Here is a 16,652-nt window from a genome sequence, read left to right on the forward strand (position 1 = left end):
AAGACTAAATTGGTGGTTCATTGTGCATACGGAGTGGTCATCTTGGGTTTAAAACTGATGCAGGGATCACAAAGTAGCTGTTGGATTAAGGTTTTTTCGGTAAAAAAAAGAGCGCTGGGCCTTTTCCGGTAAAAATATGAATGTTTGATTAGGGTGTTCGGATTATGATCCGACAAGTTAAGATCCCCGACCACGTAAAGCTCTGTTATAGCCCGCTGAGCCTAAACCGTTCTCCGTGAACAGAGAAGCCAAGCATCTCTCAAGGGTTTTGCGAGGTTTTACAGAATCACAGAAATCCCACCATGAAAAGAGCTTCATTTTCCTTCCTCTCAAGCCTCACTCGCCACAAACCCCGATCGTTTGGGCTATCCTCCACCAGAAACTACAATTTCGACCCCTCTTCTTCCTTTCATTCACTTCACTCACCAACCCATCTCAAGCCCCGGACGAGAAGCCATGGCTTACTCATCGAGCTCCACGGGTACCAATCATACCCATATCGAAGCATTAACACCCTTGTTGAGAAACAGCCTCAAATCTCATCTAGGCAGCGGAAAATCAAGGAAAAGTCTGAACTTGAAGAAGCCTTTGAGTCTGCGAAGACGGCTGAGGAGATGCTCAAGGCTTTCAAGAACATGGAGTCTTCTTTTAATGAGTCGGAACTTGGTTTATCTGCCTTGAAAGTTGGACTCAAGCTTGACCAAGAAGGTGAGGACCCTGAAAAGACTCTTTCTTTTGCCTTTAGAGCACTGAAGGCTCTGGATACAGATGATAGTAAACCTTCTCTACTTATTGCCATGACTTTGCAATTGATGGGTTCTGGGAATTATAGTTTAAAAAGGTTCAATGATTGCTTGGGGTATCTAAATAGGGCCAATAGAATGCTAGGCAGATTAGAAGCAGAGGGTTCTAGTGCTGCTGAGGATATTAAGCCAGTGCTGCATGCAGTGCAGCTTGAATTGGCCAATGTGAAGACAGCTATGGGAAGAAGAGAGGAGGCTCTGGAAAATCTTAAGAAATGCTTGGAAATTAAGAATACAATGTTGGAAGATGATAGCAAGGAGTTAGGTGTAGCAAATAGGGATTTGGCAGAAGCATTTGTTAACGTCTTGAATTTTAAAGAAGCATTGCTATATGCTTCAAAAGCATTGGAGATACATAAGAATGCACTGGGCCAAAACTCAGTGGAGGTTGCACGTGATAGGAGACTTCTTGGGGTCATATATACTGGGTTGGAGGAACACCAGAAGGCATTGGAGCAGAATGAGTTATCAAAGAAGGTTTTGAAGAATTGGGGTCTCGGTTCTGATGTGCTTTGCGCAGAGATAGATGCCGCCAATATGCAAATTGCATTGGGAAAGTATGAGGAGGCAATTAATACCTTGAAGGATGTTGTTCAACAAACTGAGCAAGAGAGTGAGACTCGAGCTTTGGTTTTTATTACTATGGCAAAAGCTTTGTGTAATCAAGAAAAGTTTGGAGACTCCAAGAAGTGTTTGGAGATTGCTTGTGGGATTCTTGGCAAAAAAGAAACAGTCTCTCCAGTTGAGGTTGCAGAGGCCTACTCAGAAATATCGATGCAATATGAAACTATGAATGAGTTTGAGACTGCAATTGTGCTGTTGAAAAGAACATTGGCTCTACTCGAGAAACTCCCCCAAGAACAACACTCTGAAGGAAGCGTTTCTGCTAGGATAGGATGGTTACTCCTGTTGACAGGTAAGGTGCAACAGGCAATTCCTTACTTGGAAAGTGCTGCAGAAAGGTTGAAAGAGAGCTTTGGTTCCAAGCATTTTGCAGTGGGGTATATTTACAACAATTTGGGTGCAGCTTATTTGGAATTAGATAGACCACAATCAGCTGCACAAGTGTTTGCTGTGGCAAAGGACATTATGGATGTCACACTTGGTCCCCATCATGCAGATTCCATTGAGGCATGCCAGAACCTCTCAAAAGCATATGGTGCAATGGGAAGGTAAGCAATTTTCTTTTCTCTAGTGCTCCAATTTCTGGCCTTTTTCTCTTCTCTAGTGCTGTTTGATTGACTTATGGTCCATGGATCACAGACAAGCTTGATTTATTCAAAGCATGTCTGAGGGTTTAGTTCACTCCAACAAGCTTTATGGTGGGGTTTCTAGCAATAGGTTTTTAGGTGCATGCGGTTTTCTGGATAAAGAATAATTTCTTGGATATATTGAATTAAAGAAATTTGTGAAGCATGTTCTAGTGTTTTCCAGGCCTTGTCTTGACCTATTTTCATAAGCGTCTCTAACAATAAAATATCATATGGATAAAAAGGGTTTAAAATGAGAAGAGAAGAAAAATTGATGTCTTCTCAACAATCATGCTTGCTGTGCTAAATCATTTCTCAATTACAAACGTTGCTGCCAATGCCATCTTGGGATGGGTTAATTTTAATTCTTGATGTCATTCTTGACATCCTAATCTTACAGGGGAGAACCTGGTCAGTACCTAAGGAGAACATTGTTAAGGAAGGGGTCTTCACACGCTTCCTCCTAAATAAGTTGAATAGAGGGGATATTTTGAAAAGATTCTTGGTTCATTCAGTTACCTTTCCTTTCTCCCTGCTTTGGTTCTCTTTTGTTAAATGCATTTCCAGCGTAAACTTTCTTGGGTTGATTCTGAGATATACTGTTTAGGATATTTGAACTGCTATAATTGCTTGTTCAGCTCTTTAGCATTGACGTAAACATCGTGTATGCATTTGTTTTTCCATCGTGGCCAGGAATTTGGCTGTACTCTGCATTAAAATTAAAATGAGATCGTTGACTGTTGTTTTGCTGCAGAACTGTTTGGTTTAATATAATTTCTTGGATCTTGCAGCTACACACTTGCAGTTGAATTCCAGCAACGAGTAGTTTATGCGTGGGAAAGCCATGGACCAGGTGCACGAGATGAACTTATGGAAGCTCGTCGAATTCTTGAACAGTTAAAGAGAACAGCCGGTCGGACATCCATGAACCAGCTTCCAACTAAGGCCTTACCTTTGCCCCACACTAGTCTATCTGTCAAAAGCTCATGACCTGATGTTGCAATCAACCATGAGCGAACAAGCTCCATGGGGTAGACTTTCCGTATAGAGCAATCTAGCTCCATCATTTGGCGCAATTCTATGCTCACTTTCTCTGCATAGCCCTTTTGTTGGTCATAATTTACTTTTGTGCTCTTTTACACTTAGGTGTGAGCCTTTTTCTGTTTTCTTTTTTGCACCATCGGGTGTTTTTGATTCTTTGTACTATATTTGTATAACTACTAACCTAAAATCCAAAATACTCAATAAGATTCCAGGGGAGGATGCCAAAATGGTTTTTGCAATTATTCAGTATTGATGACTATACTTGAGGCATCTTGCTCTTCCTTGCCTCTTTATCCCCACCCCACTGGAGTCTGCGTTACTCATGCCTTTAATATACTTTCAATATTTGCTGATGAAATATTTTTGTTCTTGAATTCCAAAAGGAGTTGTGTTGGTCATACCATGAATAGGAAAGTTGTTTTCTGAATGCTTTAGTTGATATTTTCACTTTGCCATCCCCTTTGCTCCTCTCAATGTATTTCTCAGATAATTAAGTGATGATTGATGCTAAAAATGATGCGGACAGCAGTGTTAAGAATTCCAGAAGGTTGCTATTGTGTTCACTTGTTAGTATTCCCTTCCCCCAGCCTGAGCTTTAACTATGTCAATGGTATCTGTAGAGCTTTACCATCATCTGTTGGATATGTTCTACTGTCTCTCTTAGTCTCATCTGCTCTTGTTTCAGATACAGGGCTTCTATGGAGAACGGAGAAACCCGATTCTCTGTGGCAGAAAACATGGTGAGAAATATTTTTAGCATGTTCAATCTTAGGCAACATCATTCTTTCTGCCCTCTATTTTTTCTTTTTCTATTTGGGTCCCTTATTCTTCTATTCCATTCCTCTTAATCTATTCCTCTCTGTTGGTGAAGCTGTAGATAAAAGATGAGCAAAAGCAATCATCCTCACTCATGAAGAGGAGAAGACCACAAAAGAAAAGGCAAGTCTGCACGCCCTCAGTGGTTTAAGCAATGATTTGTATGTCCATGCCTTCATTCAATCAACACCTTCATCTTCTATGACTATCTATGATTACAATCCAAAGTCACTCTACACTCATCTTGGACTATTGAACTATTCAATGTCCTTCTAAAGATTCCAGAAAACATAAACTCCAAACCAATAAATTAAAAAAAAAAAACAAATTCCCATACTTTGAAACTCAAATTCTATCTAGTTCGACGGGAAGAACTGCATTTCTAGACCCTCTGCCATGAACAAATGGAAAAAACGATCTTCTGATTCTGTTACTACTTTCTTCAGGGCTACAATTATTGCTAAGATGCCTGCTTTGTTGAATGACAGTTTGAACTGTTAAGTAAAGCTGTTGATCTGCTGCTGAATCCAGTGAAAATGATCTCCTGATCGGGCTGATAGAGAACTCATTGTCTTTCTTTCTTGTATCAATGCACTCGTCTCCTAAAATCGACACTCGATGGTGAATACTGGGTTTCAGGCACCCACGCTTATGCTCCATTTTCGCTGGCAATTGCCTTGTTGGCTGCTCTGGAACTTCACTTGGAATGTCTTGTATTTGCTGCCTTTGAGGTAACTGAATGCCAGCATGTTCTCCTCCCAGTTCAATCACCACAAAATCTTCATCACCACCCATGAGACTCTCTGTAAGTGGCTGAGAATCTTGAGGTGAAGAGCTTGGTGCAATGATATGATCAACCGGATTCCGACTTGTACCTGAAATGCTTGTTCTGCATAGGGGGCAATTGCCATTGCTCTGAAGCCATATGTCAATGCAAGCTAAATGAAATGCATGACTACAACTTGGAAGAACTCTTAGCATATCTTGTTCTTGAAACTCAGCCAAACAGACCACACACCCATATATGCTTCTGTGTTCACCTTCTTTTCTGCTACTGAACTGGGCAGTTGGGATTTCCCGAATCTCCGAATCGTCAAGCCCGTGGTTCCACATTGTTGGAGAGAGAGCTATAAAGGGTTCTTCATCATCTCTAGCTCTCCACAATGAAAACCACCTTAGTGGATTAACTTGGTGCCAGTTAGAGCAGTATTTGACCACAAATGCAACAAACAAGAAAGCTGTGCCCAGGATGCTTAATACAACAATGACTAACACTGGAAAAGCTTGCTCGGATGTAGGCGATGAATGCTGATTGGAGGGGTTTTCCTGGTTTTTGGTAGATGAAAGAGCATGGAATCCCAGGCCTCCATGAAAGTGTGTGTCATTTGGTGCCATAAGACAGACAGTTACAGGCAGAGATTGTGTTTAAATTGACATGAACATAGAGCTAGAAAAAGGGTATGAAAGATGGCATGGACCATGTGGACCAAAAGACATCAATGTTGACACTGAAGAGAGCTTGAAAGAGTTGGTGTACATGACTATATGTATTGATTTATAATTATTACATGTTCACCTCAAGAGGAGACTAAGCAGGTCCCCAGACTCACCATTCTGGCTCAAAGGTAGAGATACTGCATTATGCGGCGGCCACACAGTAGACGCTATTCATTTATCCATATCATAAAATAAAAGGATGGGACCAGTAAATCAAAAAGAAGAAGCAATCCACATAACTTAGAGAATAAGCCATAAAAACTCTGGCTTGTTTGGAAGTTCTTCCAAAAACCAAATAATTAACAGGCCTCTCTAATGTGCATCAGTCATCATATAAGGTCAATCATTATGTTGCTAAAATCTTCCATAAACTAATTTTCGGTTTCATTCTCTATTTGGATTATGTCCCTGTTTAAATTTAATTGCTTCATTATTTATATGGGCCATGACCGAGTTACAACGGTAAAACTAAGAAGTCACATATTCAATTTCCGAAAACAACCTCTTCATGAGAGTAATAAAGAGTATCAAGTTACACTTCCTATTAGTACATCGTAGAATCTAAGAAACACAGACACCTGTAAAACGACGACGTTCCTGTGTCAAACACTTTTCGGACACTGACGCAGCAGTTTCCTATTAAAGGGACATGGATTTCACTTATTAAGGGGAAAATAAGATCTTATGGGCTACACAGACCTGGCCCAATCCTGAACGACTCTAAGACAACTAGGAGCAGGTCTGTAGAGCCCATTCAAAAATGGGTTGGGGAAAATTTCATGGACCTCAGTCGAAAACCCCAAAAAAAGAAAAAAAGTTGCGACTTGCGACGGAGAAGGCAGGCGGCCGTGAATCGATTTCTCGCTCTACTGTATCGGTTTCTTCTCGCAATTTCTTCCTTCGATTGTTATTTCCGATTGTGATCTGCATGCGTTGCCATCTCTTTCCAGTTCCCAGTGCCTACTGCAGTGCAGACGGTAAGTTAAACGAATTCTTTTTCTTCCTTTGTTTTTATCAAAAAACTGTATGTGTAAATATGTTTGTATTCAGGGACAGCAGAAGGTTTGTTACATCTTCACGAGGGTTTTCAGAGTAGAATTATCCACCTAGACATCAAGGCTGCCAATATTTTGAGCCTCAGGTGTACTTGAAAAACTTCTTTATTTTTTAATGCAAGTGTTGAATTTGATAATCCTCATAAACTAGTTTTGGCTAATTGGGTTCATAGTGATGTTAGTCCTATGTAACGAGAGAGATATACGACAGTTTTTTTAATGAATATTTGGGATTTCATGCTCTGACTGGTACTTTTCATTCAGATTTGTATTTAAAATACTAGTCAAGGACTCAGGGGTGTAGTGTAAAAAGCAACAAAAAATTTTTAGGATCTTTATTGATTGTGTTTGGAGTTTATGGTAGTATTGAGAAAATAGACAAGTATATGTTTTTGTTAATTTCTAATATATATATATATATATATATATATATGTATGCGTGTCTTTGCCGTATATGTCTTGCAAAATTTGAAATTCCCTTGTCTAAGTGAGTGTCGTGTCCCATGTCCGGTGTCCGTGTCTGTGCTTCCTAGAGTATAATAATATCATTTGCCAATTATTTTGGACCAAATGCAAAGGGTATGGAAATTGTTCAGCACGGCAATAAAGGTATTGAGTCCATTATCTGTCCTCATCTTTTGATTTAAATTACAATATGGTTACATGGTTCCAACTAATGCCCAGAAAATGTTCTAATTTTGAAAATATCTTCTCAATTTTTTCTTGATCAAACACATTGGACTGGAAATGTCGTTAGCTTCCTTTGCCAGTAATCGTGTTTCATTGATAGGTATTTTGCAAATCTATATTGGTTGACAACTTAAACTTTATTTCAATATTGTCAGCTGATGCATAATTTCATTTCAATATTGTCAACTTATGACTCATTTAATATTGACAGATCAAGTGGTTCAAGGAATCTTACAGTTATACAAGGCTTTCAATGGAGGAATTTAGTGGTGGTACCGCCAGTCAGTTCTTCAGCAATTTTGTTGCTTTTCTGCGAAAATGTCTTTTTTATATCCTCTCTGTTGGTCCTGTACCTACTCACATTGCTTTCATTATGGATGGAAATCGGAGATATGCTAAGAAACAAAATTTAGATGGAGGAGCTGGCCACAGGATTGGGTTCCTGGCTCTTACATCCATGCTCAAGTATTGCTATGAGTTGGGCGTGAGATATGTAACTATTTATGCATTTAGCATTGATAATTTCAAACGAAGTCCTGAAGAAGTTCAGTCGCTGATGGATTTGATGCAAGAAAAGATTGAGAGGTTAATTGAGAAAGAGAGCATCGTCAATCGCTATGGAGTTAGAGTTTACTTCATAGGCAACCTTAAACTCTTGACAGAACCTGTGAGGTTTGCAGCTGAGAGGGCTATGCTTGCCACTGCCAAGAACTCCAAAGCAATTTTGTCAATTTGCGTGGCCTACACTTCCACCAATGAGATTCTGCATGGTGTTCAAAAGGCATGTGAAGGAAAATGGGATGAAATTAGTGTGTTAATTGCAAGTGGAGCAGCCTATGGTTTAACTAAACTTGCAGGGAGTGAGCAGGATGAAAGGGAACAACTTATAAAGGTTACAGATATTGAGAAGAATATGCATATGGCATTTGCACCTGAACCTGATATCATAATTCGCACTTCTGGTGAGACTCGCTTGAGCAATTTTCTTCTTTGGCAAAGTGCACACTGTTACTTGTATTCTCCTTCAGTGCTTTGGCCAGAGTTTGGTTTCCGCCATTTTCTATGGGCAATCTTGAATTTTCAGCGAAACCAATTTTATATAGACAAAAGAAAGAAACGATCATGAACCTAGTGGTTTCTTGTTGCTTGATCTAGAACCTTGTTTTTTTCATTAGCAGTCTCCAACCTGGGCAGGGAATTTTTTTTTGCTGTCCTTGCTGGTTGGCATACCTGGCATTGCTTACATCAGTTGAGTGCATTATAAGGGTATTCCCTCAAGAGAGTAGGATGTAATTTAATCAACGGCAAGTTTTTGTTATAAATTTATGAATGCAATTGTTACATTCATGTTGTATTGAAAGATGGCCTGATTAGAGCATATAAGTATTTTAATAATTTTCTGTCTATATATGTCTATATATATTTTTTTGTCTGGATCCATTTATTTGAGTATCATTAAATGTGTAATAGCATCAAGTATGCCAAAAATATGATAATTCCAATTGTTGGAATTGGTCAGTATACCCTCTGTAGCCTATTATGTTACTAGAAAACTGCCAATGCTCGTCTTTGAGTTGCACGAAGATGGACAAAATTGTGTGACATTCTTGTGGCTTCTACAAATGTGAAACATCAAGTTCTTGATCAACTTCTCATGGTGGAAACCTTTTTATTCATCCTCAGCTGGGTTGTCTGGACAATGAATAAGGTATTGTGTACACTTCTCTCCCTCAATTATTTTCGTTGTTAAAAGTTTTTCCCTTCAAACTTTAATCTGGAATTTTCATATCTTGATCAAAATGAGAGTGCATTTTCTTACATTTTACTACAATAGTCTCATATGTAACCAAATCTTCTTCTCTGTGACTGTCTACATAAGTACATATGCCTTGCAGTTTTAAATCATGCAATGACAATAGCATCCGACTTTGTTTTGCCACATCATGCTATTAAAGCATACTGTTTTAAACAATGTTGTTGGTGTTTGAATAGTTTCTCCATTTCTGTAGCTCATGTAGTTGCAGGTATTTGAATTTCATAGGAGCCGTCATGTCTGGCAGACCATTCTGTCACTCTTTACAATCACGAACAAGGGTTAATATTTGATTTCAATGAGTTGTGGAAAATGCTGTTTGTGACTACAAGGTGCCTGAGATTTTGTTTCCTTTCTTGTTTGGACAATAACAGGTTGGTAATATTTCATCACTACGATTTTTCTTACTATTGTTACTGTAATAATTGAGAACATTATTAAGTTCCATATTGGCTTCATGCTGAATTTTGTGCGTCCTGCGTTCTCTGGAGAAGCTGTGATATCTTTATTTCTTCTGATTTTTATCTACTTATGGAAGGTAAATATGTATGAGATTGCTGGAAGATTTTTTCTTTACAAGTTGTCTAATGCTTTTGGCCCTTCCTACCGTTATTTATGTCTTTCTGCATCATGACTGATCTCATCAAGTTACCTAAGCAAATCTTTAGCTTGGCTATGATGAATGACCCATGACCCATCTTATATACGAAAGCCATGTACGTCACTACCAACTCAAAACCAAAAGAACCATAAAAAACAAGCTCCCTCCATTAAATCATGTTTTTATATAGGATTAGCATATTATAGTTTGCCCCCATCAACCTCATTAGATATACTTTTGCTTAAATGCCTGCCTTTAGCGTACTCTGTAACTGACATCAAAATGGTGACGAGTTGGACACACGTTATCAAGATGACCTCACAACCAACCTGAACTAGGCTATATATTAAGATACTCGAATGGAGAATCTCTGGTCCCCTATGAATTGCATTATGTGACTGGTATAAATGCTGTGGTGAAGTGAGAATCCATAACTTACTGACTGGACTCTATGGACTCAGGTGATCGACAGAGAGGAGAAGTTCGATACAGGGGAGTAAGGAAGAGGCCATGGGGAAAATATGCAGCCGAGATTCGTGACTCAACGCGGCCTGGAGCTCCTCGCTTGTGGTTGGGGACTTTCAAGACAGCTCAAGATGCCGCTCGAGCTTATGATAGAGCAGCTTACGCAATGAGGGGTACCATGGCCGTTCTCAACTTCCCTGAAGAATATCCTTTGTTAACAAATGCTTATTCTGCCCTCGCTCCCTCCTCCTCCTCCCCCTCCTCTGGCTCATCATCAATGTCATATTCTTCATCTTCGTCTTCATCCACTGTGTTTCCTGGGGAAAGTGGACGTGCGCATGATAAAGAGGTGATTGAGTTTGAATGCTTGGACAACGAGGTGTTGGAGGAGCTTCTTGGTTTCGAGGAGAGTGAAATCAAGAAGCAGTGAAGCCTTCCATCATCTCCCTTGGGCATATTTTACTCGAGGAAAGTAACAGGAAATAATATTATATTTTTAAACTTTTCAGTGTTGTTTTGTATAACAATTATATACCTTTCAGCCTGCTTATTGGTCCCTTCCAATATTATTTGTGGCTCTCTCCCGTCAATGACCCCCCGTCTATGATGATGCATTCTGCATACGAAGGCCATATGAGATCACTATATTCACTACCAACTCAAAAACAAAAACAACTATAAAAACCTTATGTATGTCATGTTGATGGCTACTGTAAATTATATTGTACATGTTACTTAAGCTTAATTGTTGGTTCTTCAAGACCTGATACAACCTTGATACCTTTCCTTTCTGTTGAATGACTTATTTGGTAAATTGACGTCAAGATAGTGACGAATTTTGCAAACTTCATCGATGAGAACTAGGGTCGGCATCGGGGCTGGTCTGGAAATATGAGGTCCGGCCAGGCCCTACTCTCAAAATGAGGCCTAAGCCCAGCCCGGGCCTCGGGCTGGGTTGGGCCTGACTTTTCACTATATAATATTTATATATGTATTTTTTTAGGGAAATGTATTATATATGTGCATGTGTAATATGTATATAGATTTCTCACATAAGGATATAATGTAAGGGTATAAAATAAGGGTTACATTTTAAAAATATGGATGAATGAGATGACAAGTGGAATCCACTGTTTTGGGTCTCACATGTTTCAAATCAATGGTATAAACATAAACTCTTATCATACACCATTACATTAAACCCTTATGTGAGAATTTCTCTCTCTATATATATAGATACACACACATATATATATGTACATTGCACTGTCTGTATATGTATGTATGTATATATATATATAAATAATGTATGCTGCCTAGTCAGGCTTGGACCGGGTCGAAATTGGCCTGAGATGTTGGGCTGGGCCCAGGCCCGATCTAATTTTGGATTGAGCCAGGCTTTGGCCTGCGGGCCAAATTGTGACCCCTAATGAGAACATAGAGGAGAAACAGAGGACTAAGAAGGAGGAGGCCATGGGACTGATGAGAATCCCACATCGGAAAATGGTGGGTTTGGAGTCTAGCTTATAAGAGAGGACAAACCTCCTATTGTCAACCTGGGTTTTCAATAGAGAGTTAGACCCAAACTTGTAATGCTAGACTTGGGCCCCAATCCCGTGTGACAGGTATTCATCATTGGTGCTTTCATTGAGAGCGCACGCGCCTGCGTGCAAGCCCATGGGTTGGCACTATTGTAGGCGGCCTATCCCAAAGCCCATTCCTTTGTGGAGTTGGGTTAGTAGACAGTGGGCCATGTCCATTGTGGCCGGGTTGGAAAAGAGAAAAATGTCGTTAAAAAAAAGAGAAAGAAAAAGGTCGTTAAAAGTAATTGGGAAAACTCTAGATCCACTGGACCTGACAAGGCTATGTGACCCTGTCTCACAAGGCTTGGGGCGGTAAGTGGGTCGTATGCCGAAATGGTACAGTCAGGGCCATGCACGAGGTCGTGCATGCTCCCAAGGGGGGGAGGATTGATAAGAATCCCACATCGGAAGATAATGGGTTTGGAGTCTAGCTTATAAACTGGAAAACCCTAGATCCACTGGACCTGGCAAGGCTATGTGACCCTGTCTCGCAAGGCTTGGGGCGGTAAGTGGGCCGTATGCCAAAATGGTATAGTCAGGGCCATGCACGAGGACGTGCATGCTCCCAAGGGGGGAGGATTGATAAGAATCCTATATCGGAAGATGGTGGGTTTGGAGTCTAGCTTTAGGGCAAATGCAATGGTTTTTTATTTGCTGGGCCAACATTTTTGTTGGCCCGGTCCCACCTCTATTACACAAAAAGTCAAGTCAAACACGTATTTTTATACAGCCACATCAACAAAACACATATTCCAATATAATCACATCAACAAAACATAAATTTCTATACAATTTCTCTTCCCACCCAACATGGAGGCCAACAACATTTCATTCCTCTATATTATCCACAACAAAACTACACCAAAACATCAAATATCAATATATCCACATTAGCAAAACACTTATCTCAATACAGCCACATAAGCAAAACACATTTTACAATACAACCACATCAGCAAAAGACAACATCTTTGTTGGCCCAATAACACTTTTCCATTGCATTTGCCCTAAGGAAAGACAAACCTCCTATTGTCAACCTGGGTTTTCAATAGAGAGTTAGACCCAAACTTGTAATGCTAGACTTGGGCCCCGATCCCATGTGGCGGGTATTCATCAGGGACAATGAACACGCAAGCCCCCATATTATTTGCTAATGACAAACAATTGAAATGAAATGAATTAATAAAAAAAAAAAAACATAAAGACAAAATTCAAAATAAGTAATTCATGAGTTGTTGATTTATTCATGTCTAGTTTCTTGTGATCCAAGAAGCTCCTCTAACAACTTACTATCCAGGCATTCAAACTCTATGACTTCCCCTTGTGTTGTTCCACCACTTGAACCCCCTTCATCATTACCTAATCTGTTCCCACCAGCAACAACATTGATTGAATTACCAGCACCAGAAGCAGAGGAATTAGAGCTTCTACTTTGGTGTTGGTATTCATTGGGGAAATTAAGGATCGCTAAATGTCCCCGGAAAGCAAAAGCCGCCTGGTCATAAGCCCTCGCCGCCTCCTCAGCTGTATCAAATGTTCCGAGCCACAGCCTCGTCCCTTGCCTTGTCGGATCACGAATCTCCGCTGCAAACTTCCCCCACGGCCTCCTTCGAATCCCCCGGTACCGGGCTCCATTGTCCTTACCTTTCCCCTGTGACGACTCCATTTGATTTTGTTTCAGAGAGCAGAACAGCAGCCAAGTTTTAATAACGTCTATCTCTTGATTTCAAAATATGGAGGCAACATATATATATACATATATCTATAAATTAATGTATACAATATACATGTTTGTGAGTTGGGTCAACATAAAAGTAGAGTCTTGTCTGACGGTTTGAATTGGAATGTTCTTGCTAGGAAACTACCTTGAATGACAAATACACTTAATTGGTACAAGAACAAAATTTGATTGTGCCAGTGTTTTTGTATTTTATCCCCTGAATTGACCAAAAATACCATTCTATTATGTGTTCAGAGGATTTAGACAAAAGTAGAAGTAAAATGTGCAATGTATGGTGGATGCTGACAGTGTTCCACAACAATATTAATGGCCCTGTATTGGATTGGATTCTGGCGGCTAGCTGTTGTCTGAGACTCTGACTATAGTCTGGTCTTTGTGCATGACTACATTTTATGCTTTAATTCTACGTAGTTGTTAAGAAAGTTCGTTTATATGAATTTCATCATTTGATTTTGTAATAATTACCCCACTTTGTAGTGTGTCCAATGCAACAAGTGTTTTGTCTGGCCGCCACTATTATTTTTGAGTAATCGGTGACGCTTTTGACTTGATTCTCTTGAACCACACAAAAAAATTGGCCCACGGTATCACCGCACCATAGTGGTGAGCGAAATTTAAGCTATCAAGAGTTGTTTCTACTCTCATGCAATGCAGTTAACCACTTAACCGCATTCTCGACGTTAAATTTTTTTTTCAAGCCCATACATAGGCCACGGCCTTAATGTGATGGTCCAAGCCCGCCCATTCACAGGGTTGGGCGCTGAGCTTCGTGTGAGCCACGGCCCACGGGCCAGTGAAAATTTCTTCAACCTATACAAGCTAAAATCCTCCATCTGCAGCCCCACTCGATTACATTGGTCCTCTCTTCTCCCGCCATCAATCAAAGTGCCCAGTGCTGTAATTGCCCAAACAGCAACGTATTGCCATTCGCCACATAAGATGGGCTTGCTAGGCTTTGGTCTAGAAAATTCCAAGGCCGGCCTAGCACAACGCTTCTAGGCCCATCTGTTATTTGGGCCACAAACAGGCTAAGTTTGGCCCGCTTACTTTCTCTTTTTTCCACCAATGTTTGGGCTTTTATATTCTTTAAACCTGCAATTAAGGCCCCTGGGCCTTTTTGAAACTGACTATCGATGATAGAACCTACTATTTTGAGTTTTTCTTCTTATATAAGCGACAAATAGGTCCCAATTACCTCTAATTTGTCATAGAAGTTAATTACTAGAATATAATATCACACACACGTATAGTTTAAACATTTTATATGGGCCTAAACTCGGATCTAACGTCATACCCGAGAATGTATAGAAGTTCAGATTTGATGACATGATAATTTAAGTCAAAACCTAATATGTGGCCGCAAATGTATTTGCCCCTCGTGATCGAATTCAAGACCTTCCTAGCCCTTATACTATTTGGTCACATAGAAATTCATCAGTAGACTATTACTCAAGTGGGTCACACACATACATATATGTGTATACACACTTGATATTTTAAGGAAACTTTCGTGAAACTTCCATAAAAGTTCTTCCATGGATTAATGCCGCAAGCCAAGAATAGAGTCAAATGGCCACAAATGTATTATTTTTAGTGAGTATCAAATTCAGAATTTTTTGAGTCAATATATACGATTTAACAGTAAAAAAAAATTCACCACTAAGTTATCATCACGTTATACGATTTGTTGTAGAAGTTTCCATATATACACATGCATATAAAAGGAAAGTTTCATGAAACTTCCATAAAAGTTCCTTATATACACATGCATATAAAAGGAAAGTTTCATGAAACTTCCATAAAAGTTCTGCCATGTTTTTTTAATGCCGCAAACCAAGAATAGAGTCAAATGGAAACCGTTAAATTTCCAAGAATTAGTTGAGAGCCTCCCTTCCTCGAAGCTTTAATTTGATTTTTTGTCATTTTAATAAATTTAAATTAATCAAGTGCATGCATTTGTCCAGGTTTATATACACCACGAGCAAAAATGAATAATCAATTAATTAATTAAAAAAATATAATTATTACTACTTAGTTTGGATCGATGAAAGAGTATGTAGCCAAATAAACTGACCTTTCTCAACCTAACAACTACATATTTGAAGAATTTTTCTTGATCCATCGTCTCTTTGGTGGTCAAAAGTTTGTTCTTGCTTTGATTAATTTGAATATAATCATCAAATTTGATGGAGCAAATTAATAAATCAAATCAAGTAAATGAAGATTGATAAAAGGTAAAATAATAATAATAATAATAAATCTGCACCAATTAAATTAGAAAAAAAAAATGCATTCGAAAATATAGGTAAAATGGTTTTGTCCTAAGTTATTTAATTTCTTTAATTTTTTGGACCAAGTTTAATAAATCCTGGTTACCCTAATAGTTGCAAAATTGTCACGAATTTCGTGCATGAAACTTCCACGAAATTTGAAAAATTCATGGTTCAATATTTCAGAAGGCAATAGGGAAAGGAAGTCAATTGAACTTAAATCGTTTCAAGTTGAAAATTCAAATCAGAATCAAGACCCACAATCAAAATAAAGTCTTTTTTTTTTGACAGACCGACAGACCACACACACGCTAAGCCGACTTTATTTTTTTTTGACAAGCCGACAGACCACACACAAGCTAAGCCAATGCCCAAGGGGCATGAAGACCACCACAACGGATGAAAAACTACTCAAATCTCAAACCCCTATGGTGAGAATAGAACCCTGGATCTCCAGGTCATGGGCAGACAACCTAACCAACCAGGCTTTCTCTCATTCTCATAAATAAAGTATCTATGTCAAATAATATCAATCATTTCTTTTAGTCTAGTTGCTTAAAAAGTAATGTCCCACTAGGATATATATATATATATATATGTGTGTGTGTGTGTGTGTATGTATGTATGTATGTATGTGTAACGGATTAGTTGACTATTATATGCTATATATATGGCATATATGATATACATATAATATGGTGTAAATATATAGCACGTATAATATACACGCTCACAGATATATAGGCATGAGCTAGTTTAAATTTAATTGAAGAGTGTGTGTGTGGTCTATATATATATATGGTGATTCATGCACCTTGTCCGAAATAATTTACACTCCAATAGCCCCCTAGTCCCACTAATTATAATACTAACACTTTGTTTTTGATAATCGAATTGAAAACGACACTAATTTACATTTTGAACATTCAATATCCACTTAAACTCAGGTAGTCAGGGTCACATCCACATGCACATAAAATTTTCACCTAACAACACGATAAGTTGGATCAAATTTCAGCCCATG

General features: G+C 39.0%; 5 protein-coding genes across 6 annotated transcripts; 3 read left to right on the plus strand and 2 right to left on the minus strand.

Annotated features, from left to right (window-relative positions):
• Positions 1–178: 178 nt before the first annotated feature.
• Positions 179–3,390, plus strand: LOC120010692 (protein KINESIN LIGHT CHAIN-RELATED 1-like). Its single transcript, XM_038861483.1, has 2 exons — positions 179–1,975; positions 2,845–3,390. The coding sequence occupies exons 1-2, from the start codon at positions 303–305 to the stop codon at positions 3,041–3,043; spliced, it is 1,872 nt and encodes a 623-aa protein (XP_038717411.1). The 5' UTR covers positions 179–302; the 3' UTR covers positions 3,044–3,390.
• Positions 3,391–4,084: 694 nt separating this feature from the next.
• LOC120010693 (RING-H2 finger protein ATL16-like) lies at positions 4,085–5,518 on the minus strand. Its single transcript, XM_038861484.1, has one exon. The coding sequence runs from the start codon at positions 5,306–5,308 to the stop codon at positions 4,259–4,261; it is 1,050 nt and encodes a 349-aa protein (XP_038717412.1). The 5' UTR covers positions 5,309–5,518; the 3' UTR covers positions 4,085–4,258.
• A 634-nt stretch (positions 5,519–6,152) lies between these two features.
• Positions 6,153–8,565, plus strand: LOC120010694 (dehydrodolichyl diphosphate synthase CPT3-like). Of its 2 annotated transcripts, XM_038861485.1 has the most exons (3): positions 6,153–6,387; positions 6,461–6,551; positions 7,367–8,565. In XM_038861485.1, exon 3 carries the CDS (start codon positions 7,409–7,411, stop codon positions 8,279–8,281), a length of 873 nt encoding a protein of 290 aa, XP_038717413.1. In that variant the 5' UTR covers positions 6,153–6,387; positions 6,461–6,551; positions 7,367–7,408; the 3' UTR covers positions 8,282–8,565. The 2 variants fall into 2 exon arrangements, with proteins under 2 accessions (XP_038717413.1, XP_038717414.1); XM_038861486.1 differs by lacking the exon at positions 6,461–6,551.
• Positions 8,566–9,352: 787 nt separating this feature from the next.
• On the plus strand, positions 9,353–10,758 carry LOC120010696 (ethylene-responsive transcription factor ERF098-like). The gene has a single exon (XM_038861487.1). The coding sequence runs from the start codon at positions 10,021–10,023 to the stop codon at positions 10,462–10,464; it is 444 nt and encodes a 147-aa protein (XP_038717415.1). The 5' UTR covers positions 9,353–10,020; the 3' UTR covers positions 10,465–10,758.
• A 1,933-nt stretch (positions 10,759–12,691) lies between these two features.
• On the minus strand, positions 12,692–13,340 carry LOC120010697 (ethylene-responsive transcription factor ERF098-like). Its single transcript, XM_038861488.1, has one exon. It carries the CDS (start codon positions 13,281–13,283, stop codon positions 12,858–12,860), a length of 426 nt encoding a protein of 141 aa, XP_038717416.1. The 5' UTR covers positions 13,284–13,340; the 3' UTR covers positions 12,692–12,857.
• Between the last annotated feature and the right edge of the window lie 3,312 nt (positions 13,341–16,652).

The sequence above is a fragment of the Tripterygium wilfordii genome, chromosome 12, assembly GCF_013401445.1.
Source record: "Tripterygium wilfordii isolate XIE 37 chromosome 12, ASM1340144v1, whole genome shotgun sequence".
Taxonomy (NCBI): Eukaryota; Viridiplantae; Streptophyta; class Magnoliopsida; order Celastrales; family Celastraceae; genus Tripterygium; species Tripterygium wilfordii.

Bases quoted from the DNA above. Each gene is read 5' to 3' on its own strand.
- LOC120010692 (XM_038861483.1), top strand. From the start codon at position 303: ATGAAAAGAGCTTCATTTTCCTTCCTCTCAAGCCTCACTCGCCACAAA. The intron at 1,976-2,844 runs GTAAGCAATTTT...TGGATCTTGCAG, and splicing joins GCATATGGTGCAATGGGAAG to CTACACACTTGCAGTTGAAT.
- LOC120010697 (XM_038861488.1), bottom strand. From the start codon at position 13,283: ATGGAGTCGTCACAGGGGAAAGGTAAGGACAATGGAGCCCGGTACCGG.
- LOC120010696 (XM_038861487.1), top strand. From the start codon at position 10,021: ATGGACTCAGGTGATCGACAGAGAGGAGAAGTTCGATACAGGGGAGTA.
- LOC120010694 (XM_038861485.1), top strand. From the start codon at position 7,409: ATGGAGGAATTTAGTGGTGGTACCGCCAGTCAGTTCTTCAGCAATTTT.
- LOC120010693 (XM_038861484.1), bottom strand. From the start codon at position 5,308: ATGGCACCAAATGACACACACTTTCATGGAGGCCTGGGATTCCATGCT.